This window comes from Pogona vitticeps, chromosome 3, assembly GCF_051106095.1.
Source record: "Pogona vitticeps strain Pit_001003342236 chromosome 3, PviZW2.1, whole genome shotgun sequence".
NCBI lineage: Eukaryota > Metazoa > Chordata > Lepidosauria > Squamata > Agamidae > Pogona > Pogona vitticeps.
In genome coordinates, this window is record NC_135785.1 from 159,282,702 (window position 1) to 159,307,067 (window position 24,366).

Below are 24,366 nucleotides of genomic sequence, written 5' to 3' on the forward strand. Positions count from 1 at the left end.
GCCTCAGCCATATCAATGAAATTTATTCCTTAGTCACAGCCTGTAGAAAGAGATTTTAAACAGATGCGCACACAACAGCAACGAATCGTTGTTTACGGATATTATCAGTTCAAGCTTTCAAGCTTCTTATGATATTTCTGGGCAGCTAGCCAGAATAATATGACTGTTGGTGGATGGAAAAGCTGAAATCTGGGATATTAAATAGAGAACAGAAGCAATGTGTCCATTTTTGAAACAAGTCCAAAAGGTTGGATCAGACATTTTCTTTAAAATGCAGCAAAATGTTTGTGCTGTACTTTTCATAATATCGTGCAGGTCCTTACCTTAAAAGTCACATATTAGGAAAGTAAAGTTATATAATTTGCGGGGGGGGGGGGGAACTATACTTCCTGTGCACTTGGTGCTAAGAGTTAACTCTGTTTTTTTAAAAATAAAACTTTATTGAATGAACATGGAACAAAATAATAGTCCAGGTATTTCACTAGAAATGCATACTCTGATACAGTTCCTTCACACCATTGTAATCTGTATCAGATTAAAATATTGCACCATTCTTCTGGGGGCATAATAAAAGAAAATATTTGATTGTTGTGGTTTCACTGTGGGGGTAAAGCTGGAGCAGCATGTAAAATTATTAACTTTGCCAATTACAGTTGTCAGAGCTTTCATCCGATACTGAATTTGTGAGTTAACTACCCAGTGGTTCTCAAATGAGAGTCTCCAGATGTTCTTGGACTGTAGTTCCCAGAAGCCTTTACCACTTGTTGTGTTGGCCAGTTCAGTGGTTCCCGACATTGGGTCTCCAGATGTTCTTGGACTACAACTCCCAGTAATCCTGGTCAGCACAGCTAGTGGTGAAAACTTCTGGGAGGTTCAGTCCAAGAACATCTGGGGACCCAAAGCTGGGAACCACTGCACTAGTCCCAATCTTTATGAGTGCATGCTATAAAGAAAAGAAAGGTTGAACTGCATGCTACCTATTTAATAGTATTGTGTAGTTTCACGCTGTGTGCAGTTATTGATCTTCATACTGTGCTGCTTTACCAGTTGCCAGAGCTTTCTTTGCCCAGTTTTTCAATTGGAAAGAATCTCGAGTTTCCACAGAGCAGCTAAGGAAGACCTGCTGCCAGAATTGTAACAGAATCAAATAGAGGAACTAGGAAGCCTTATTTTCTGAGGCTACAACTCCCAGAAGTCTCTAAAATTCTGGGATCCTGGAGCTATAGCCTAAAAAAGTAACTTTTCCAGGTTATGAGGATGGAGCCTCTTCAGTGCTGCTACAGGATAGGGCCATTTGCATTCTTTTGTAGAAGCCTCATGGCGCAGTGGTTAAACCGCTGTATTGCAGCTAAAACTGTGCTCACGACCTGGGGTTCAAATCCCAGGTAGCCGGCTCAAGGTTGACTCAGCCTTTTATTCTTCCGAGGTCGGTAAAATGAGTACCAAGCTTGCTGGGTGGGGACGCAATGTGTAGCCTGCATAATTAACTTGTAAACCGCCCAGAGAGTGCTTGAAGGGCTATGGGGCGGCATATAAGCAGCACGCTTTGCTTTTGCTTTACCAAGGTTGCTTTTTTTCCTTTTACAGCTGCTCTGGCAGAGATTTCAGAAATGGTGGCTCAGCTTCATAGCAGTATGCTGAAAATGGAAAACTTCCAGAAATTGCATGAACTGAAAAAAGATTTGATAGGTATTGACAATCTGGTGATTCCAGGAAGGGTAAGTGACACCGTAACATTTGGGATAAACCACATTAAGGATAGAGATAAGAAAAATAATTTTAAAAACATAACATCATATTTTGTTGGGGGCATGGTTTTGCCAGAACAATGTGGTACATGCCCTCTGGGAGTGATACACTTCAAAATGCATGTGACAGATGGTATGTTTTCATCATCTTGAAAAAAGAAAACCTCCATGTTAAGAAGGCTTGACTAGAACTCCTCCATGCTAGTTTCCAGGGGGGGAAAATTCTTATGTGGGACATCTAAATTCCTGTGAAATGTTATTTATAGTCCATATTTTACTTGTAAAAGTATTCATATCTTTGATCCCTGAAAGTGGCTGCCAGAGCAGATTATAAAAATTTAAGACTTCTCCATTAAAAACCAGAGAATATTCAAATGAGCAAAGATAACGTAGCAAAAGATTTGTGTTGGTTTGCAGCTGGCAAGATTAAACACGCAAACTATTTGGGACAGCAGAAAAGTTTTAGCTGCTTGCGCAGAAGACAACACAGAAGAAATCCATCCAGTCTCCCTTGGGGAGGGAGTTGTGCAATTTGAGTGCTGCGACTCAGAAGCCAGTGATATTTCTCTTGATGATGAAACACAAAGCAAGGCCTCTCCAGATGAGTGTAATTGATGGGCAGACTCATGCAGTACAATCTTTCAAATAGACTAATCCCAAAAGGCATTTAGGACTTTATAGTGAATAACCAGCACTTCTCAGTGGGTGCAGAAACAAGCTGCAGCCCAAGAGAGATTAAACAAGATAGAATATTCTGCACAAGTTTCTAAACAGTTTTCAAATGCAACACAGTGTAAGAGTTTGTAGTAAACTTATCTGGATATGATTGAGGCATGTGGCCAAATCTAGATAATCCAGGAAGAGATGCAACTGGCACGTGATCAGAGGTTACCAAAGGCACATTTAGCACTCTAGAACAATGTTGGATCTCGGAGTAAGCCCAAACGATGAGCCTAGTTTTCCAGAGGGAGTGTGGCCCTGACCAGTCAGCATCCTTACGGATCAGGAGTCGCGCTGCTGTATTCACACATCCAGTCCATCGTTGCACCCAGGTGTCATTTTAGTACTTTCACAGCCTCCTCAACATCAGGCAGAAAGGAGAGTGCAGGCAAATTAGCTGGCACCAGGATATTGACAGCATCCAATTTATTTGATTTATTATTTATTTAAAATATGTTTACCCTGCCTTCCCCCTCAAAAAAAAACCCAAGGCGGCTTACAACAATGAAGGATGATATTTAAATTTGAAAACAATGAGTATATAATGGTGGTTAACATCATTAAAAGACTATATTTACAAATTATGAACAAAGGAGGCATCGTAGATCAATTAACAGGCAATATTAAGGCAAAGATCAATAAATATACAAACTCACTTCTGATTCCTTTCAGCTAAAACATACTTCAAAGAAAGGATGAAATGGCACTGACATAAAATACTGTAGAGTTAAAATCGCACTCTCTATTTGTTTTGCTTTGTGTTTTTTTTTCCCTCTTGGTTTTATGGACTTCAACTAGCAGAGTACATCATGAAAATATAGATATCACCACACTGGAAATAGCCTGCAAGCCTGTATCAATTATTTCGGTTTATGGCCTTCTTACTGCTACAAAATTTCCCTCCTACTTCTCTGTACCTAAGGCAAAATAAGACATTTCATGTGTTTGCCAAAAAAAAAAAAAAAGCTCTTATAACTTACTTTGTCATTATTGTCTCAGAGTTATAAGGGTTTTAACTGTGAGAGACAATAATAACAAAATTGATTCAAGACGTTCTAGTCCTTTCACAAATCTGGAACCTCACATCTGCTGAATAGATAGAATGCTTTGTATAATACAATGACATTCTGAATTGTAGTGGTGTGGAAAAAACACATTCTGTAGAACCCACTAGCCACATTTATGCTTCCATCTTTCTTTTTATACTTTTTAATGCCTTCCATTGTATGATTTTTTTTTATTTTGCAATTAACCCAATTAGCTATCTTCCTAGTCTTTATCTTTTTCAGTGTCCACTAAGACCTTATCTAAGAGTGAGCTGATAGGATTGTCGTTGCTGCTGTTTAGATTAGCTGCACCTTGCTCTTTGGTGATTTTTAGGAATGTGATTTTTTAAAAAATCTGTTGAAAGTATAAGTTTGTTATTCTTCCTTGATGCACATACTTTTCCACCACTTTGGGTGGTTGTCATGGAAGAATGATTCAGATCTTTCTTTTTCTCTTGTGGGTTGCAAAAATAAGATTTTACATTTTACATAGATTTTACTCTTCCTGTGTTTACTCAAAACTCATCTCACAGGGCTAAGGAAGTCCAATTCACTCAGTAAATCTACTCAGTCATTTCTGTGAGATAAGACAGAATGAGTCTTATTCGATCATTATTAAAGCATTTGGAGAACTCTTGTGATGAAGTTGACGATAGTGGCCTTCATCAGTACCTGTTCAGAGAGAGAGAGGTGGCTTTATTTATTGTAGTTTTCGAACACGAGTCAGAAACTTGATTTTTTTTCCCCCATTTTGACTCGTGGGGAACATACATGGATACAAAGTGGCAGGGCTAATGCACTCTTCATTGCATGGGCTCTTCAATAAAGATGGAAATAGTTTAAGGAAGACAAAATGAGACTTAAATAGGATCAACAATAGGATTTACCCATATTCAAAGGAGCATATTCCTAAGCAGCTCTACGTGTGAATGAAGCCTTTGGAACTCCCTCCCACAGAAGGCCAAGCTGGCCTCCCCTTTGCTGTCCTTCCACAAGCCAGCAAAGACCTTTCTCCTCAGGCAAGCTTCCCCTGAATGACTGGCTGCCTCAGTGGGGTTCTTAAATGGATTGTTGTGCATCACTGCTTTGAATGTGTTTTGATGTTGCTTCTGTTCACCATATTTTAGTGTAGTGTTTGTCTTTTTTAATATTGGTATACTTACCGATAAGAGAAAGGCAGGGTAAAAATATTTTAAATAAAAATAAATACCTAAGAAGCCCGTTGAATCAGGGAGGATCTGGTGAGCCAAGTCCTCTATAAGTTCCACTGACTGAATGGCCCTACTGTAGCTGCGATTTGCTATGCTTAGCAACAAGCTTCCAGCCAACACGGTTACAAGATTGAAATACTATTAAACTGAATGTCACATCAAAACAGGCACTGGGTTTTTTTAAAAAATGAAACTGTTTAAAAAGACAAAGGGAGGGGGAATACAACACCCATCATAACAGTGATCTTTGAAGCACAGTATTTCCTGCTCCACACCCTTTCTCTGTGCCGCTGGGAGCCATATGTGGAAGTTCTTATACTTTTAATGCACAATTTGAGAAGGGGCCAACTGGCCTTACACCCACACTGGGTTACTATTTATTCAGCAAGACATTTAATGTGTCCTCTCTGGCTAATTCTCTCATGGATGTCCAAAAGAAATTAAGACATGGTTTGTCCTCCTCTTCGTTTATTGAGTGATGTTATGTGGTTATAACTCTGTTCCTGGTTCCTTTTTAATTGCTCATTACCATTTCCTCTACTTTTTAAATTGCATCCTGGTCTTTAATGTGTTTGGGAGTTTTTTCTTACCTTTTTGGTGCCTGCAGTGAAAACTGGCCAACCCCACATAGGCCACCACTACCCTTGCTCCTTTGGCTCTTTCCTAGGTGCTTCCTGAGTTTGCTTTCAAAATCTTGGCATCTGTGAAGACCGCAGTCTCCTTGCTCTAGTAATGCCTACACCAATTTTGGCATGGCGGCAGTCCTCCAGAGTCCAGATGGAGTATGCAGCTGCTGGACCTTGCAAAATTGCCTGCCTCTCCTACATATAAATGTAAAAATTGGGTTGCGCATACACATAGATCTAGGCAGTCTTCCATTAATTTCAGCAAAAGGTTATTCTTGGGGCCATGGTTTTCAAACAATTCCAAGAAACCCTGGGGTGGCTTATCAGCTGTTTCTTGGGTAGATTGTCCATCTTAGAAGACCGGTGTCTCTCAACTGATAACTTGCCCACAACTACTGGGCTTTTGCCTAAAAGTAAAAGCCCCAGAGAGCTGTGAATTCCACATGTGGTGCCACGTGCCCTAGAACAGTTTGCAATGAACACAGAGAGTCCATAGCTGTAATAACGGAGTTTTGGTGTGCATCAGTGTCATGAAAGTGTTTCCTGACGAGTCGTCTTCACACAGGAGCAAAAAAATTGTGTCTGTAGAAGCAATTCAATTGATGAAGCTTAGCTGCTCTGCAGTGCAGGAGGCCAGGACCCAAATAAGTAATGTAGCGCGTCTAAAGCTTGTGAGCTTATGACAGGGGTGAGCAGAATGTGGCTTTCCAAACGTTGCAGGATTGCTGTTCCCATTAACCCTAAGTGCCATAGCTACAATGAGGGATGATGAGAACTGTAATATAGCAGCACCCAGAGGATCACATTTGCCTATCCCTACTTTACAGCTCAGAGCAAGCTGCTTGTGAGGCTCAGATTGTTCCTTTGTGAGGAAAGGGCTGTTCCAAATGCCATTTATGGTATGGCACAACAGTGAGCTTTGTGTGGGATGTGTTGAGCGTTCCATCGGATCAACATACCTGTTGAGCTTGTGTCATGAAGAGTCTAGTTCAGGAATGAGCAATTTCTGAGGGTCTGAAGTAATTTTTGCCTCACCTTTGTAATGCGGCAAATGGCCTTTGACATGGTCCCCAAAATTTTATTTCCCCACCCCAATGGAAAAATCTCTGAGTGTGTGATATGTTATTTGAAGAAATATTTGTCTCCTCCTGTGTTTCTTCTAGGCTTTAAAAGTCGTTCTTTAAAGAAATACAAACCATTTTGTGGGAGAAAGTATGAAGCCCACAGGCCACACTTCAACCAATCCTGGATCAATATCCTTATTTGTTTAATTATTTGTTTAAAACATGTATGCCTTAAACACAAAGTATTGAGTGGTTCAGAAGATAAGATTCATCAAAGAAGGAGGGAGTATCTTTCCCCTTGCTCTGTGTGGCAGAAATGTGTGGACCTTGAGGGACCCAGGTTGCAGTCCCCATTCAACCAGAAATGAACTTACTGTATGACGTTGGCTCAGTAAATTTTTTTTTCTCTTGACCTGACCGAGAGTTTTTGTGAAGATAAACTGAAGAGGAAGAGAACTACATATACCACTTTTAACTCGATAAATGAAAAAGAAAATGGGTCGAAAGATATATGCATATGGTTGATATTATTATTAAGGTTGTTATTAAGAATGTGCATCTGTCTCTGAGTGAACGGAGATATCCCATTCCTGTAGACAGCTCCACAAAATGGAGTAAAACTATATAAAAATATGGCACTTTGTTATTCTTAAAACTATGTGGATCAACACAAGGTATTGTCCGGTACTTTCTTTTCCTTCACACTAGTAACACTTCTCCCCAAACCTAAAGGAAGGCTGTTTGGGGGGGGAAACTGTGTCCCAGGCTACTCCATGGCATCACCAAGATCTGACATTTCTGGAGTTGCCCATGGAGAATGGACACTTCTGCTTTTGTTCTGCAATCGAAGTTAACAATCAAAAGAAAACCTAAGAGAACCAAAGTACAAGAGTGGCCTACACCTTAGTGGATCCCCTGAAACATACTTGAATTCTGGGTGAAGGCAGGCAGAACAAAATTAAACCAGTGATGCAACATTAACCTTCCCCGATTTTCAAAGAGATGTTTGAAGAAATCACTGATCCTTCATGCTTTGCGTTTCTTCTCCTACACAGGAATTTATTAGGCTGGGTAGCCTCAGTAAGTTGTCTGGAAAAGGCTTACAGCAGCGGATGTTTTTCCTGGTAAGTGGCCTGCGCTGTGTGCAGTTAAATACAACTGCACAATAAATGTCAATAAATGTCAGCAAGAAGCTTTCAGGGAAGGAGTTAGATGGGAGCAACAAAATAATCCAAGGAAAGTGTGACATGCTCTGTTTCTTATAGGAAAAACAGACAGTCACTGGTAGGTATAAAATAAATAGGACCAAATAAATTTAGATTCATAAGAAGCCAAACTCTGCACCCAGCACCAAGTTCAGTTCTCAGTCAGCATCCATAGAATCTTAATAAATGAGAAAAGAAGTGGAGAAAGTAGAACTTACTGGCTGGAGCACACTGCTTTGGATGGACTATAGCAAACCATTGTTTAGAATGACTTCATCCATAATTATTGTAGCCGTGATGACGTTCGGTCCCTGGAAGGACAGAAAGAAAAGGAAGGAATCATAAGGCATATTTATACATGGTATGAGTGGAGACAGAAAACATTTAATTAGTATCAAGAATGTGAACTAAAATATTCATCTCCTTCCAGAATCTCATTGTGAGACAAAGAACACAGTGTTGTGGAAATTTGTCACATTTGATGGTGTTTGCAGGGTATTGTACAGAATATATGGGTGGCCAAAAGGCCACAGAAAAGTATATAGAAACACTGTTGAGCAAATGGGTAAAATGCATAGCAATAGGGAAAAATGCATGAAGGTTTCCATGATTCAAACCAAGGAGGGGAAGTACTGTCTCATAATTAGTTTTCTGAAAATTATGTATGAGCTCTGATTTACAGGTACACATGCATGTATGTCACTATGTATAGAACATAATATATGCTTTGAGTATTAATGGAGGGACTGCATGAACTGAATTCATGCAGTATGTACAGGTGATCCAGTATGCATTACATCATAGGCAAAGCAGAAGTCTCACTTTTAGAGTCTGTATGCTAGGGTCAGAGCATGGAAAAGTCAGTGATAAAGCAGATCTGTGAGTCTGGAAATTGAGTCATGGCAACTGGACTTCTTTCTTACTAGGTTGAAACATTTTGTTTCTCATCCAAGTAGCTTCTTCAGTCTAAAGAAGCTACTTGGATGAGTAGCAAAACATTTCAATCTAACAAGGAAGTTGTTCAGTTGCCATGACTCAACTTCCAGGTAACTTCACCTGGATGACTGAGAGTCTTCACAGACACAGCTGTGACTGTTAATGTAATGATTATTTAATGATAAACAGCAACTTTTTAAAGTTTGTGTAAAAAATTGTAAAAAATATACAGTAAATCGGGGCACTAAATTAATGTTCGCCTCTAATTATGTCCAGATGTCTAAACCTGTAAACCAGTCTTTGAATCGGCTGCATCCATTCTTGTTTTTTCTCTGTAGTTCAATGATGTCTTGCTATACACAAGCAGGGGTCTAACGGCATCCAATCAATTTAAAGTCCATGGGCAGCTCCCACTCTATGGTATGATGGTAAGTAAGACTGTCCATTAGTGACCGTTTCCATTGGACCGCTCAGACTGTGAGAGGTTGTGGACAAGATTCTTTTGTTTATGGCTTCCTCTTTTTGAAGTATAAGATGCTGCCAGCATTCTCAAGAGGTTAGTTTAGAATTAGAACAACTAGAATGACATGTTGCTCTGGAGAATCAAGTGCCTTGGAAAATTAAATCTGGTTTAAGATTTGTAGGAATCTAAGATGGTGGAAACAGTTGCTCCGTGGACAAGAGCTCAGGTTAAATTAGTTGGTGAATTGTGTGGCCAACCCTGGTGAATTGTGTGGCCAACACACACACACACATTGCCTGCATTTCACCCTTGGAAATTATCTGTCGCCCTGCCAAGACGTTGCTAAGGCAACTTCAGTGCCCATAAATCCTTGTTAATCTTTTTTTTTTTTTTAAGTTTTTTAATTGCGATTTGGACTTGGTTAAGATCTAACGATGCATCTCTTCTGGCAGCAGCTGTGAGTTATGTCAGGCAGAAGCATCTTTGTATTTCCTCCAACTTGCTAACATGAGAGTGAGAATAAATCCCTGAACCTTGGAAGGCTACCCAGGAAGCATTAGCAACCGTACAACAGCATATTTCTGAAAAATGACAGCTGCAGTCCTGTTGTCTTGCCAAAATTTCCCTAGTATTGCAACAGGGCTTTAAGTGTAAGTGTAGCAAAAAACCAACCAAACAAACCAGTGAAGTATCCCACGGCTATGTTCTAGCAATACAATCCAAGCCGCGTTCTATAGCTTGCGCTTCCACAAAGTCTGCTATCATCCAGATGTCATCCAACTCCCTTCCTCTGTGTTTTGTATCCTCAGATAGAGGAAAGTGAAGAGGAATGGGGGGTTCCTCACTGCTTCACACTGAGAGGTCAACACCAGACCATTGTCGTTGCTGCAAGGTAATTTGTCCTAGGTACGGGAGGGCACCTTTCAGGAGTTCCAGAGAATGCAGTGCACCCGTCATAGAAGAGAAAAAGTGGGGGAAGTACTATTATAAGCAATGGTTGTCTCTCGGTGCATTTCTAATTACTTTTTTCAGTGTCTGAGAAAGAGGTGTTAGATGGCAGTGGGTTTCCATACCACTTTTTATAGCATGCTCAGATAAAATCTAACACAGGAAAATAGGTTCCAAAGTAGATTCAGCTTAAATATGACCAGCTTGTGAGAGCTGGCAAGAAAAGTCACATTTCTTTTCCTATTTTCAGTAGTCGCACTGAAATGGACAAGTGGACTGAGGACATACAGATGGTAATTGACTTGGCAGAGAATTGCAATGGCCCTGCTCCAGAATTCCTGGGCAGTAGCCCACCGGATACTAGTAAGTACAGAATGAGAAAAGGTCAAATGAAGTGGAAAAACACCCACTACTTAATGCAATTACAAATAGACCCAGTTATTGGAAATCCTAGCATTGATTTGTTATCATTACAATGGGCAAAATCCTGTGGGGTTGAAATTATGCCATACAAACTGGATCTGACACCAAAAACAACTACTTGAATTGGTGGCAATCCAGCAGCAATTTCTGACTATTAAAAACCCCCTGTTGCAAGACTTCCAAAGATTTCCCCAGGACAAAAGGGAACACTCTGAACCAGAAAAGTGGGGGGGGGGGGGAGAGATAGGAAGCTTTCAGTTCAAGTAGTTATTCCCTCAGAGAGAGAATGTTTTTAAAAACTTCTTTGTAAAGTTACACCTTAATACATTTTCTGAAAATACCAAGGGAAATGGGGCCATTGCTGAGAAGGCCCAATTTCTAGTTCATGTACTTTTGAACTCTTTTGGGGTGGCCACTTTTAAAAAGGCCTGGAAGGAGCAGTTGAAATGGGTAGTTATTCTTTGGAAGAGACGCTCCAATGTGTAACAAGGTCCCAAGGCTTTATACACCAAAACAAAAACCTTGAATTTGTCATGGAATTTGACAGGGAGACAATGCAAGCAGACCAGGTCTGGGGAGAATTTAGTTACCCTCAAATCAGCCTGGTTGCCGCATTTTGGACCTGTTGAAGTTCCTGTACCATGTAGCCCCATGTAGAGAGCATTAGACTAATCCATATCTGAGATTACCTGCGCCAGAACTAACATCATCAGGTAGGGGCACAACTGAGCAATCTGCCTAAATTTGAGGTAGTTTTTATATATATATATACACACATACATACATACACATACATACAGTGGGGTCTTGACTTAAGAACTTAATCCGTATTGGAAGGTGGTTCTCAAGTCGAAAAGTTCTTAAGTCGAATCTGCATTTCCCATAGGAATGCATTGAAAACCATTTAATCCGTATCTGCTCTTTTCTGTCCATAGAAACTAATGGGAAGCTGCTATTCTGTCTTCTGCCACTAGAGGGGGATATTTTCTTTTTTTTCCCCTTAGGTTCAGGGAAGGCAGGGAACACTAAAGGCAGCACTTTAGAACTCTTTTTTTAAAAAACGAAGCCAATTTTAAATAATGTTTTAAAGCATGTTGTGCTGATTTTTTCAGCACAAAGGCACTCAGGCAGGCTTTTTAGGTGCTGAGCAAGCCTCCAGAAGCCTGCTCAGAGCCAGCCGATCAGCTGTTAGGCGGGGAGAGGAGCGGGAAAACCACAAAATGGCTGCCAGGCTCTTTCTGGGTGTCGGCTTTTAGCTCTTTCCTGCTCTTTTTCCTGTGGTTTGGGGGCTACCAAGGCCTGGTAAGTGACTTTATTTAACAGTACAGTATTTATTTTTAAGTTTCTGACCCTTTTCCCCCCTCCAGAAGCCTCTAAGGGGAGGGAGGGGGGACTTTTTTCCCTGTTCATAACTCGAGGGAAGTTCGCATGTTGAGTCCTTACTTTCCCTATAGGGCAGGTTTGTAACTTGAATTGTTCGCAAGTCGGGTCGTTCGTAAGTCGAGACCCCACTGTGTGTGTGTGTGTGTGTGTGTGTCTATATATATATATATATATATATATATATATATATATATATATATATATATATATAAAATAAACCCTTAATTTCCCCCCAAGAATAATGAATTGAAATAACAGGAAAGATTAGTGATAATTCCAATGATCAATTGATGATTAAAATAACCAATTTAAAATTATCTACTGAAAATCTTAACAAATTATGAATGAGAATTGATTTTAATGAATTATTTCAAAACTCTGAATAAATATTTCAATTGTACTCTAAAAAATAAGGGATTTGCATTAGAGCCTTAGTGTATTTAATTTTTATTCAGATCGATTACAATTTTAGTTTAGCTAGAATTCATGGAGAGATGACACTGGTGTTCGTCAGTTGTAACCAGTGTAGCAATGTGTGTCTGAAGCTGTACTTGGAGAAAAGAGTGCATTTAATGCTCCCAACAGTTCTGTTCTGAATCAGTATAACATCCATATAGGATCTGAGAATCAAATGTGAAAAACAAAGCAATGGATGCCAAGTTGTTTTGTTCACGAAAGGCCACTGGGCAGTGACAGAGTTGCGGTATTACCAGGATACACCAGATGGCACTAACCAAAAGAACTTCCCTGAGAGATGAAGACGCCAAGCAATAAAGCAGAGTTGATAGCAGAATAGTTGTATTATCTACAGAATATATACATACATGTACAGCTTAGTCCTTGTTTCCAGTCCCGAAGTCATACACAGCAGTTTCAACAGAGTTCAATGCATAAATCAGCATCAAAAGTCCTTATAAATCAGTTCAGCAGTCAAATACCATATGTTCAGTCCACTAGCCAGAGTTCTTCTTCCAATATACAGCACAAAGACACGGCTTCTTCCAGGATACTCCAGAACAACAACACAATGACAGCAATCCATGACAACACCAACCCACAGGGTGTGTGTGCTAGGTCTGCTAGCTTTATCCCAGGGTTAACCAATCCTGGGATTGCTCTTTCAGCTGTTACAATTTACTCAGCTGGATAAATTCTTAACTAACTTCTTTCTTTAGTAGTGATTCTGACAAATACTTATTGCATAGTAAAAAACTGTATTTAACAATTCCTCCAGGTTTCTCCCAAACCTGTCAAGCAGTGCAGGTGCAGAGCAAGCAGTAGACTCAAGTACATGGTCTTGTACTGGATTGTGACATAATCATGGAATGTGAGATATTTTCCCATGAAACCTTTCTTTCCTCTTCACCTCATGCCAACTCTCTCTTTACAAATTTGCCAGCCACTGCTACATCAAGGACTTTGGAAAATAAGCTTTATCAGAGTCCTTTGTATAATGTTTCTGTAGTGTCTATTTTATACAAAGTGTGTGCGGGTGTTTTTTTTTTCTTTGCATTTTATAGAGTCCCCTGATGAACCTACTGCAGACCAGGAATCAGAAGACGATCTCAATGCGTCCCGCACCTCACTTGAACGGCAGACTCCTCACCGTGGCAACACTACAGTGCATGTCTGCTGGCACAGAAATACCAGTGTTTCCATGGTCGACTTTAGTATTGCTGTGGAGGTATTTGCCTGAGAACAAGCTGGATTGTGGTCCCAGAGTGAAGGGGTTTGGGGGGGCAGTTTTTTTTCCTGCCCTTCTGTATGTTACGAGGCAACATGTAGAATTAAAACCAACAGAACTTGTATAGTTCAATATGGCAAACATTTTGTAAGCTCTTTATTTAGCAGTTTACACAACACGTTGATAACTGTGTGGCACTTTCCACATATTTGACTTAATTTCCCAAGGAGTTTTCTGTCTTCACTCCCCTCTCCCCATCCCTCCCACAAGCTTTCATTTCTGTTGGCCATTTTGTACCTCAGTACATTTGGAAAAATGAGTTGACCCTTACTCTTGACTGCTGCAGTTTGGAATCTACATTTTAACACAGCTTTGTCTTCTTTTAGGTTGTTTGCTTTCCTTTGAAATTTTCCTATCTTCTCTTCTCAGCCTCAGCAGTCTTCCTTAGTTGTGTTTTCCCTGCCACAGGAAAAGTGTTTCTGCCTTTTTAATGATGCATCTGAGTAAAGCTAAACTAGTTTTACACAGTGTGATACTGAATCCAAAGTGCTCCAGCTCATTGAAACACAGAATGCGTGCAAAGCTTATTTCGTTTTAATAACAGCAAATTTGAATTAAATAATAGAAAGGTAGATAACTCTTGTAAGGTCAGTTTCTCTTCAGTAAAGTTTGTTTCTAGAAGAAGAGATGTCTTGAACGTTCAAAAGAACTTGTTTAGCTTCCAGAAGGTATCAGTATGTAATCATTTCCCTAGAAAATGCCTGTAGGTTGCTGAATTTTGCCATATGTAATAGGGCTTTTAAGAACAATATGGGGATCTAGCCCTTAGCTTCAATGCACTTTTACTAATTTTGTAGGGCTTTTAATTAAGTATTAGTCTGTGGTCAGGTAGTAATTCCCATTGCAGCAGGGTTTTCTTCTGAAGAGAGAGAGAGAGAAGATTGCACTGCTAAATTTCAGGGAGTTTTTCTCTCTGTCATACCTTTTTGAATTCAAATGATCAGATGGAAGTCTTCAGCAGCCAAAAGGCAGATTCCACCCTTTACGTATCCATCCTCAGTTGCACAGCCGTCCCCATGGGAAGCAATGTGCAGTCACACTGTCCTAGCTCTGTGATTAATTTCACATCAGCGTTATAGCTTATGCTTTCTCTCCATCTCTCCCTCCATTCTCTTGTTCTTCTGTCTCTTTCCTGTGGTGGAAGATCCCTTCTCTATCCAAGACTGTCCTTCCCTAACTGCTCAACTGATCAGCCAATGAGCCATTTGTTTCCATTTCATATGTCTGCTGGTACTGAATACAAAGCCTATCCTTTTAAAGTGATGAGGTAACTGCAACCAAAATTTAGAATATTAAAAAGAGTACAACACATTTGGGTGTATTTTGTCCTAATACACACATGGTCTGTCAGATTTTTTAAAAATGTACCAAGGGCTTTAAAAAACAACAAAATAAATATGTTCCTACCTCCTAAAGTTCATGTCTGTTCATATAAATGGGTTGGGCACAGATACGCCTCCACCTAAGCGCATACACTGAAATCAATGGGACTTAAGATAGTGATGGTTGTCTTAAGTTAAAGCAGACCTGCTGAAATCAGTGGGGACTTGTGAATGACTGACTCTGGATCCAGTTTGTTCAGTTATCTCAAAAGGCACTCCTTTGTTCCTCCTGGCATTTTTAATCAGCTGCATCTGTGCAAATGATGTAACTCATAGTGCAGAAACCTATACCATCTACATGTGATGTACTTAGTTTTCTCTCTTCTTTCATATTCAGAACCAGCTATCTGGGAACCTTTTGAGAAAGTTCAAAAACAGCAATGGATGGCAGAAGCTCTGGGTCGTGTTCACCAACTTCTGCATGTTTTTCTACAAATCCCACCAGGTGACTAATTTTGTTGTTCTTTTGTTTTGTTCTTTGAGGCCAGGAGAGAGCAGTTATTCACACATTACAGGAGTCCTCTGGCAATGCACTTTGATTGTCTGTCGGTGTTTTTGGGAGAGCAATAGAAATAGATAGATAGATAGATAGATAGATAGATAGATAGATAGATAGATAGATAGATAGATAGATAGATAGATAGATAGATAGATAGATAGATAGATAAAACATTGTCAATAGTGACTTTTGTGGATCCTGCTTCAAATTTCCAGTGGGAATTCCTGCAGGCAGAGAGAGGTGGGAATGTCCTGCCATAACTGCAGTCAGGAAGATGCTACTATATCAACAGAAGCTCCACTTCATATACTTTACTATGTAACTCAGATGTGAGGCCAAGGACACCTGGGGTGAAGCAGCACAGAATCCTTTGCAAGAAATGAACCAGGGCAGAAGATTCCAACATATCTTCTGCAAAAAGGGCAGCAGCCCCTGCATGTGTTAATTGGGCAGGGGAGGAGATGCCACTTTAAATAGGGGCTACCAGCCACTAAAGCAACTGCTTGGAGCAAAAACGTTACGGCTGAATTCTCCTGCTTGCGGTAAAGTCATTTTGTAGGAGTTTGGGGAACTGTAAATGCCACAGTATTTTCAAGACCATTAGCATGTTTGAGTGAGAAATGTGTTCTTAAAATTCCCTCACCTAGCACTTGTTGGCAGAAGCTGATGACAAGCCAAAATGCTCCAGTCTCAACCTTTGCTTAGGAGTAGGTTGGAAATCCTTTTTTAAAAAGACAGACAGAAAGACAGACAGACAACAGACAGACAGACAGACAGACAGACAGACAGACAGACACACACACACACACACACACACACACAGAGTGTGAGAGAGAGAGAGAGAGAGAGAGAGAGAGAGAGAGAACCAGTTTGATATCTCATGTCTCTACAGAAATTAGCTGAAAAAATGGCATGTATAGAAAATAAGAGGGAATAGCCAGAGCAACTTAGTAAGCAGAAGTGGGGATTTTTTTTTCTCCATTGCCACAATTAGTGAAAGCAAGTGCTTCTTCCAAGAGATTTCTGCTTCCATGTATGTTCTGTTATTGAAACGACAGACCTGTCAGAGTTGGAGGTAGAAAAGACATTTCCAGCAATGGGATGGGCACCCGTGGTACATGCACACGCAGACAGTCACTTCCATACTGTGAGACAACTCTCATGTAGAAGCTCCCGAGAGCAGTGAGCTGCTGTTTGGTGAAGCAGGAGCTGGGAGGAGGAGGAGGAGGAACCTGGGCTGCTCCAAATGGCAGACTTCTATTTTGAAGGGCTTTTGAAAGATGCCCTTCACGGTGCCATTCTGATATTGGATTGCCTCCAGGTGCTTCTGTTCCCTGTCATCTGCCCCACCCACGAACGGCCCAGGACCATGGAATGTTTCAGCTGTAAATGCTCTTAAATGCAGCAGCTCTGCAGAGCAGAGGCTAGTCCATCAGATGTCTCCCTGCTGATCTCATGACTTATTTTCATCTTTCATTCTTAGGACAATCATCCTTTAGCAAGCCTTCCTCTGTTGGGTTATTCTCTTACCATTCCTTCTGAATCTGAGAACATCCATAAAGACTATGTGTTCAAGCTACACTTTAAATCCCATGTGTACTACTTCAGGGCGGAGAGTGAATATACATTTGAGAGGTACGTCTGCTTTCTGTCCCACTGAATTCTGGAGGGAGCTGGTCAGTGATACAGCTGAGAGGTGCTCTTAAAAGCTGGAGCCTGGGAAAGTTACTATTTGATATGACAGATCTCAGAGTTCCCAGCCAGTGGCTTGAGCTCTTTGTCAAATGTAGTCAAACCATCAGAAGCTCTCACTCCCTTTGGGTTTTTTAAAAAAACCTACAGCCTAGTTGACTCAAAAGTTGTCATAAAAGGACCCAGTATGTCCTGCCTAGGTTCCCAAGGAACTCCATTGTGATTTTACTGATTCTGCTACAAACCAGAACAGAGATGGAGCCATTTCAGAGGGACATGACTGCTGATGGTTCATAGCTGAATGTGTGAACTGACTGCATTTTAAAATGGCATTGGGATAACTTAAAATTGTCCCATGTGTGGCATTCAATCTATGATAACTCATAGATAACTCATAGACTTTGACAGAACTGTCCAGGAGGGCAAGGCTGGGTGGGAAATGCATAAATTCCAGCTGTACAGAAGTGAGGAACCTGTGTCATAAGTAAGCCCACAGATGAATGTAGAAATATTGATGGTTCAAAATTATATGTCACCCGTACGATACAGCTGAATTTGTTGAAGAATTTCAATACTTCAGTGAAAAAAACACAAGATTTATCTTATAGAAACTGGCCTCTTTGTAAAGTTTTTCAAACATTGTATAGTGAAATAAAAGCCATCCTGTAACAAAATTTATTCAAAATTGTCATTCAAATGTACACTGCAGTATAAGGGGGAATTGCAATATTGGGGTGATGGATCGGGGCTGCACACAAGAGGTAGGCCTGGTCAACAGTGGTAGTGAGTAAAGCCAGAGTCAGCATGCCCTCTTGCACCATCAAGACACACTTGAATACACAGGAACCCACACAGCCTCCTCACAATTCATTCTTTCAAACTTACACATGAATTCACTCTCCTTACCCCTCTCAGCATGTAAAGGTGAAAACAGTTAAGCCTCCTATAGCATATAATGCTCTCCTCCTACCATTAAGCTGATTGGTCCTGAGAAAGGGTTTTCCCAGTGCCAGTCATCTGGATGGTCAGCAGGAAGTTCAGTCTGCCAATGTAAACATGACAGAAGGTGTGCTGGGTAAGTCATCAAGTCATCCCCAGGCACTTTCCTACCCATCCCAGGCCAGCAAATCCCTGTATGTCAGGCTGGCCAGATCTAATGGTCATGAGGAAGGCTACTGAAGAGAAGTTAATTCTCTCCCATGTGGCTTTCTTCCTCTGTGCTACCTACCAAGCAGCTGGACTGGGTGGGTTGGCTGGAGCAAGATGGAGATTAGACGGAAGACACTCTAGGATGTGCTCCGCATGTTCATGCTCATCACAAATCTTCCTCAGGACATTGAGATGAGGGAAATTCAAGGAGCTTCAACATGTAATGATGTGCAACAGTTCATAGCCAAGGCCTGTAGTGGACTACAGATACCCAACAGTTCAGTACATTTATTCATGTTTCTCTTTCCATTGATTTAGGTGGATGGAGGTGATCCGAAGTGCCACTAGCCCAGCCTCACGAATCTGTGTTTTAAGTCACGAAGAGTCCCATGTTTATTGATGACTGTACTCCAAATTTTCATTCCAGCAGTTGCTGTTTTTCTAGAGAACATTTGAATTTATTTTCTCCTATTAAATTTTAGTAAAACATAATTGTTTTTTAAATTGTTCTTTAGATATTGCCTCAGCAAGATTGTTTACTATTATTGGCCACGTGACGGTTTCATGTCTTGTAATTGTCCTTCAGTGTGGGTTTTTTTAAAAGCTTGTGCCAGTATTAAAATATTGTCCTTGGAGTGCCAAATGCCAAAAGACATTCCCTTGCCTCAAAAGATTTGCACCGGATATTAAGTACAATTTTTGTAGTAATTTCATATTTGGTATTTCCCACGAGAGCAGAATGCCTTCTCTTTAAGTAACAAACCCTCAGAGATTAGTGGGAAGACTGCCGATTTTTTTAAAAAATGTACCCTCTCTGTAATGCACTAACAGCATTCAAGATAAACATGCATGAAAAGCAGTCTCAAATCAAAGAGGTTATCTTTCATACCTTATTCTCAGTGTTTCTACACATTCTATTTCTAAAAATTAAAAATGTAAACTTAATGTGTAGCTTGCTCATTTCATCTCACTGCTGAAATCCAGGTGGCATTTTCTACCCTTCATCAGTGAAAAATTATGTTCTAAGACATACAAACTTCCAGTGTGAACAGTTTATACAATTACTCTGTGCCGTGTTTTTGAGTACTGAAGTTGTCTTGTGGAAGTTGAGAAAGAGGATTTGAAAGGCTGAGGTCTAACAAAAGGTCAGTATATTTGTGTAGGACAAGCATTGTGGTGCTAATTTGTGGTTTCAGTAAATTACAGTTTCACTAAGAACAGATACATTCTTACATGTGTTTTGAGGAAAATTCAATTTTGCCTCCTTATACACTTTTATACAATGTGTTTTTTTTCACCCCTGATAATAGTGGTTCTATAATGCAGTTCACAACTTGTATGTTTGAGTCTGGAAGCAATGTAACACAGCCTTAAGACATTTAGCCTTGCCACATTGGGTGCAAGTTAAGCCCAAGCAGAAGACTCAACACTGTAAAAATTGAGTGAGCGGAATGAGAATCTTTTTGGTAGTTGAAATATATTTCTTGTGGATTTATTATATACAGTATGAGTTCAACCACATTTTCCATATTAATCATTTAGGAAAAATGTAAGAAAGCTTGATATTAAACATTATGTAAAGAGAATAAGGCTTCTAATTCACTATCTCCCTCTTGCTCTGGTAGCTGAGTTGTCGATCATAGAGGATTTGCCCTTTCTAGAATGTGTACAAATATTTCAAAATTTGTTTATTAAAAAAGGGAATAAAATACCTCAATTTCTTTAGCACCTTATAGTTTTAAGATAATAAAACATTTCAGTTGTTTGTCTTTTTCCTATTCCAAAAACTTTATTTTATTTTTAATAACAAAACATTCTGGCTTCAGGATTTTACATCAGCCTACACAAAATGGGCAAAATGATGGTGCAAAGCAGCAACAAATGTTAGTTTTGCTGATTACTGCTTGGAAAAGTGCCTGTGGCTGCAGGGCTGTGCATGCTGGCTTAGCATAAGATCAGTTGGCTGCATTTTACATAAACATCTATAGCAGCAGTCATCTAAGGATCCCTGCTGCAGTACTGGTGCCTCCAGTGTGGGTAGCAACAGGTGCAAAACTAGCCATACAAGAATGTTTTTTGTTGCAAGGTTGTTACTGAAAGTGGGATGCTTAAAAAACAACCACTTTTTCCTGCCATGTGCATCTTCCTTCTTCATCGAGGCCTTCACTGCAGAGAGTAAAGTGGTTCCTTTCCATCACAGGCCTTGAGTTAATGCTCCCACTGGTGCCCTATGCAGGCTGGGGTGGCGCTCCATTGGGAAGCTGGGAGGAGGCTAGTGGGCCCTCAGTGCTGTGGATAAGCAATACTGACACCTGCCACTATTTTGAGAGTTGTCTTTAAGGGAAAGAAGACTACGAGTGATGCTATCATTGCTACGGGCTGCTGACGCTATTGATCCATGGGTAGAAGGGCATGGGGTCTTTTATGCCATGGCATGAAACTTCATATTCATGCTTAATGTATTTTTAACTCTGCAATGCAAATCACACTATTACAATAGCCACATGCAAAACAAAACTCTCATGATCTTCACAAAAATAACTATCAGTAGAGGTGACATGGCACCAGGATGCCCAGAACTACTGACAATTACTTTATCAACCACATCTATGCATGCTAAATTATCTGAGTTGCACGCCAAGATACTGTAACTTGAAGCAAGGCCTTCTGCAGAAGCATGCAGCACTTGTAATTGCTTGTAGAGCAGTAGAAGTTCATGGTCTCTTGAGTTCCCTGAGAAGTTTATTCACTTGTACAGTAGCTGAAAAATTTCCAGATATCCCTCTGAATTTTGGGGACATATTATCCTAGCAAAAGGCACAGATGGTGGCATTCCCTGTGCTGTGCTACCATGAACCAGCTGGCTGCCCTCAACTCAGCATCTTTTCCTTGACACTACACACAAATGTTTTCCATTTGAAGGTACTACTGTCTAAAGTTATTTCAGCTCAATCCTCATTAGGACACAGCCATTTCAGCTTACCCTGAGCATTGCTTTGGCAAGTAGGTGGTTTTAATACCTAGAAAAGAACTCAGAATTCCAAGGGTGCATGCCTCTGTGCTGAATCATGGAAATAACCCAGTAATCATGGGCCAGTCATTCACAGCCCAACCTTCCCAATAGTGTTGTAAGGTAAGGTCAAAGGAGCACCGTATAAAGCTTTTGGAGCTCAATAGAGGCTCTAAAGTGAATGAATGAATGAATGAATGAATGAATGAATGAATGAATGAATGAACAGCATCAGAATTTTGGTATAGCAATATTTAATGCATAGCCCAGAGATTTGACACAATTTAAAAAAAAAACATTACATTGACTATGTATGAACTCTCACCATCTTGTGTCAGGTCTACTAACTGCCACCTCTGGACTAAGAAAACGAAACATAACCACTATCATATGGCAAATAATGAATGTGCTGGATCTGAGTATTAAGAGTACCATTACTATATTGCTTCCAAATGGTTACATTTACAATCTGTTTTTCTATATTTCCCATAAATATGCTCACTGAACACATATCAAATCTGTTGTATTTCTTTATTTCTGTGAGAGGTAATGTACAAGGAATTGAGAAAATCTTGATGGGTAACATAAGCAAATTTTATACAGGTTTATAAATAGCAATATTACAGAAGAAAACAAACAGATCTTGACAACAGGAAATGATATTTCACAAAAATGTGGTCCCCATATACAGAAACAAAATTTACCAGACACTTGGGGAGAAAAATAGATTAGTTATCACTAGAATGATAGTCCTAATAAAGGTATTACCCAACTGTTGTTTTACTCACAGGCCACATGGCTCCTGTTTTTGTGGTCTATTTGCAAGAATAGTGTGCTTGTGCATTTTGTAAAGGCAGCTGGCTGTTTAGTGATGGAAGCAGAGTGCTGGATTAAGTGGACCTGAAGTCTCATCCAGCAGAGATTCTTTTTACAGCTAATTAGCCTTCCTTATCTGTAAAAAGAATCCAAATTAGGAAGGCACACCCCAATTAGACTTCACAAATGCTTCTAAAACGGGCTTGTCCAATATACACAGCATGTACTAATATAAAATGACTGGATGAATGACAGGTTGATATGTTAAGGTCCACTTTCTCCATAAGAACAGATATAAAAATAACCTTATATTCAAAGACCTTTACTATCTGTTATTTTACTTTTACGTTAGCCGTCATTATAACAGGTTCCAAATGGATAGGTATCTTGGCTTAATGAAGGAAAAACAGTTCAGTGGCACCTTCAGTAGATGTGTATCTTTTCACAGCCTGAATCCATGGGTGATGTGAGTTTACCCCAAGACTCTTAAGCTGGGAAATTTTCCAGAAATCTTCCTGGAAAGCTTTTTGATGCCCTTAACTGACTATAGACGGCTTCAGCATGTGTAACTAAATGCACCCATTTCAGTCATCCAGTATTTTTCTAATACATGGATCTCTGAACAGCTGTATTTAGGAGAGTTTCACTAAAACACAACTGAGCTGAAATGTTATATTCAAAGAAATAATTCTAAACTTTATTTAACCCACTTAAAAGAGTTCTCCGGGGGAAGGGACTTAATAGTAGAAGCTTTCCTACATTATGAGTACAAAAGAAAAAAGAAAAACTAAACTGAGCCCAAAGGTCACAAAGCAAAAGAGGCAGATACAAACCACTGTAACATCAACCTTCCTCCCACTGAGCACTCACCACCGCTCAGCCTTCATCCCACTGAGGTGTGCTCAGCTATACCTCTTGTATCTTCCCTCTGGCAGGATAGTCATGCCCTTTTGAGGATAATAGAGGTTGTAACACAGAATACCTAGTGTGAGGTTAGGGAAAGCTGTAATCAGCTGTACTACTTCTTCACATCTACAGCAGCCTTTGGACTCACTTGTCACTAATCATTTTTCCCCCCGTGGACTACTAACATTTTAGTTATCTGACCATGTGGCCCTAGATTTGGGAAAACCTTTGTACCAATGTACCTGTTGTGTTTAACATGCCTCAGGACACGGCTGCTTTTAACATTTTATTGGCATTTTCAACAGCAGATCTCTTAAGGAAAACGTTAAGGGCCGGGTTTAGCCTATACACAGCAAAGTAGGGTTGTATACAGTAGTGGTCCCCAACTTTGGGCCTCCAGATGTTCTGGGACTTCCAGAAATCCTGGCCAGGAGAAGTGGTAGTGAAGGCGTTTGGGAGTTGTAGTCCAAGAACATCTGGAGGCCCAAGGTTGGGGACCACTGGTATACAGGGCAAGATGTGGGCAACAGGTGTCGGAAATTCATGCAATCACCAACTGTGGTTCCTCTTCAGAATGGGTGGGCTGAAGTGGAAATCTGGTTAAGACTTCACCTCTAGGTGAACAAGCCACTAAGTATCTCCTATACAGAGAGAGGGAGGGTATGTGTGTGTGTGCGCACAGTTCCAATGTAGGATATTACTGGTGGCACAAACCTTTGAACTGGTCCTAAAACCATCAGAAAACATCAGTGCTCCCAAGGCACCAAAAATACAAAATGCTATACAAAGGGCAAGAACAAAACAAGAACCAAGTGCAACTCTCAAGACAACCACCTACTGGGCAATCAAGAAGCCTATGGCACCTAACGACACAGTGAGAAAACAGAAGTGATTTTCATTATTCCACTAGAAGTTCTGCGTACCCACAACCCAGCCATCGACCTTCTAGTTCAAATTACAAGGGTATTAACTGCGGAAAAGGCAAATGTCAACCTAATTATCCACACAAATAGTTTTTGAATCTTGGATTATTTTTACTGCTTACTTAGCACTTTCATTATGCTAACTCTCAAAACAGTGGGAAGATTCACTAATTTATGTGAAAAAGTTTGGCGCTTCCCAGCAAGAGTATCTTGAACAGAATCCTCAGCCAAGCCAACAGACCAAAAGCTGCATTATACCACACTCAGAACAACTAAAAATATTTTTTTCAGTGTTGCACTTTCCCAAAGACTGTTCTAAAATATTTGAAGGATCAGGAATGGTAATTATAAATGCTAAAACAAAAATATATGTCAATTAAGAAAACAACAATTTGGTATTTTTGACCAAACGCAAATTTTACATTTTGAAAAACAGATGTATATTCCCTATAACAAACACTGGACAAAATCC

At 40.1% G+C, this 24,366-nt stretch overlaps 1 protein-coding gene across 5 annotated transcripts in view; it reads left to right on the forward strand.

Annotated features, from left to right (window-relative positions):
• Positions 1 to 21,766, forward strand: part of FARP1 (FERM, ARH/RhoGEF and pleckstrin domain protein 1) — a 239,662-nt gene extending 217,896 nt beyond the window's left edge. For all 5 annotated transcript variants that reach the window (XM_072994671.2, XM_072994672.2, XM_072994673.2 and 2 more), the window contains exons 19-27: positions 1,588 to 1,718; positions 7,471 to 7,539; positions 8,895 to 8,984; positions 9,829 to 9,911; positions 10,218 to 10,330; positions 13,294 to 13,457; positions 15,237 to 15,344; positions 16,882 to 17,033; positions 18,558 to 21,766. In XM_072994671.2, coding sequence (XP_072850772.2) covers positions 1,588 to 1,718; positions 7,471 to 7,539; positions 8,895 to 8,984; positions 9,829 to 9,911; positions 10,218 to 10,330; positions 13,294 to 13,457; positions 15,237 to 15,344; positions 16,882 to 17,033; positions 18,558 to 18,639 — 992 coding nt within the window. In that variant the 3' untranslated portion in view covers positions 18,640 to 21,766. The remainder of the gene's footprint in view (positions 1 to 1,587; positions 1,719 to 7,470; positions 7,540 to 8,894; positions 8,985 to 9,828; positions 9,912 to 10,217; positions 10,331 to 13,293; positions 13,458 to 15,236; positions 15,345 to 16,881; positions 17,034 to 18,557) is intronic.
• Positions 21,767 to 24,366: the final 2,600 nt, after the last annotated feature.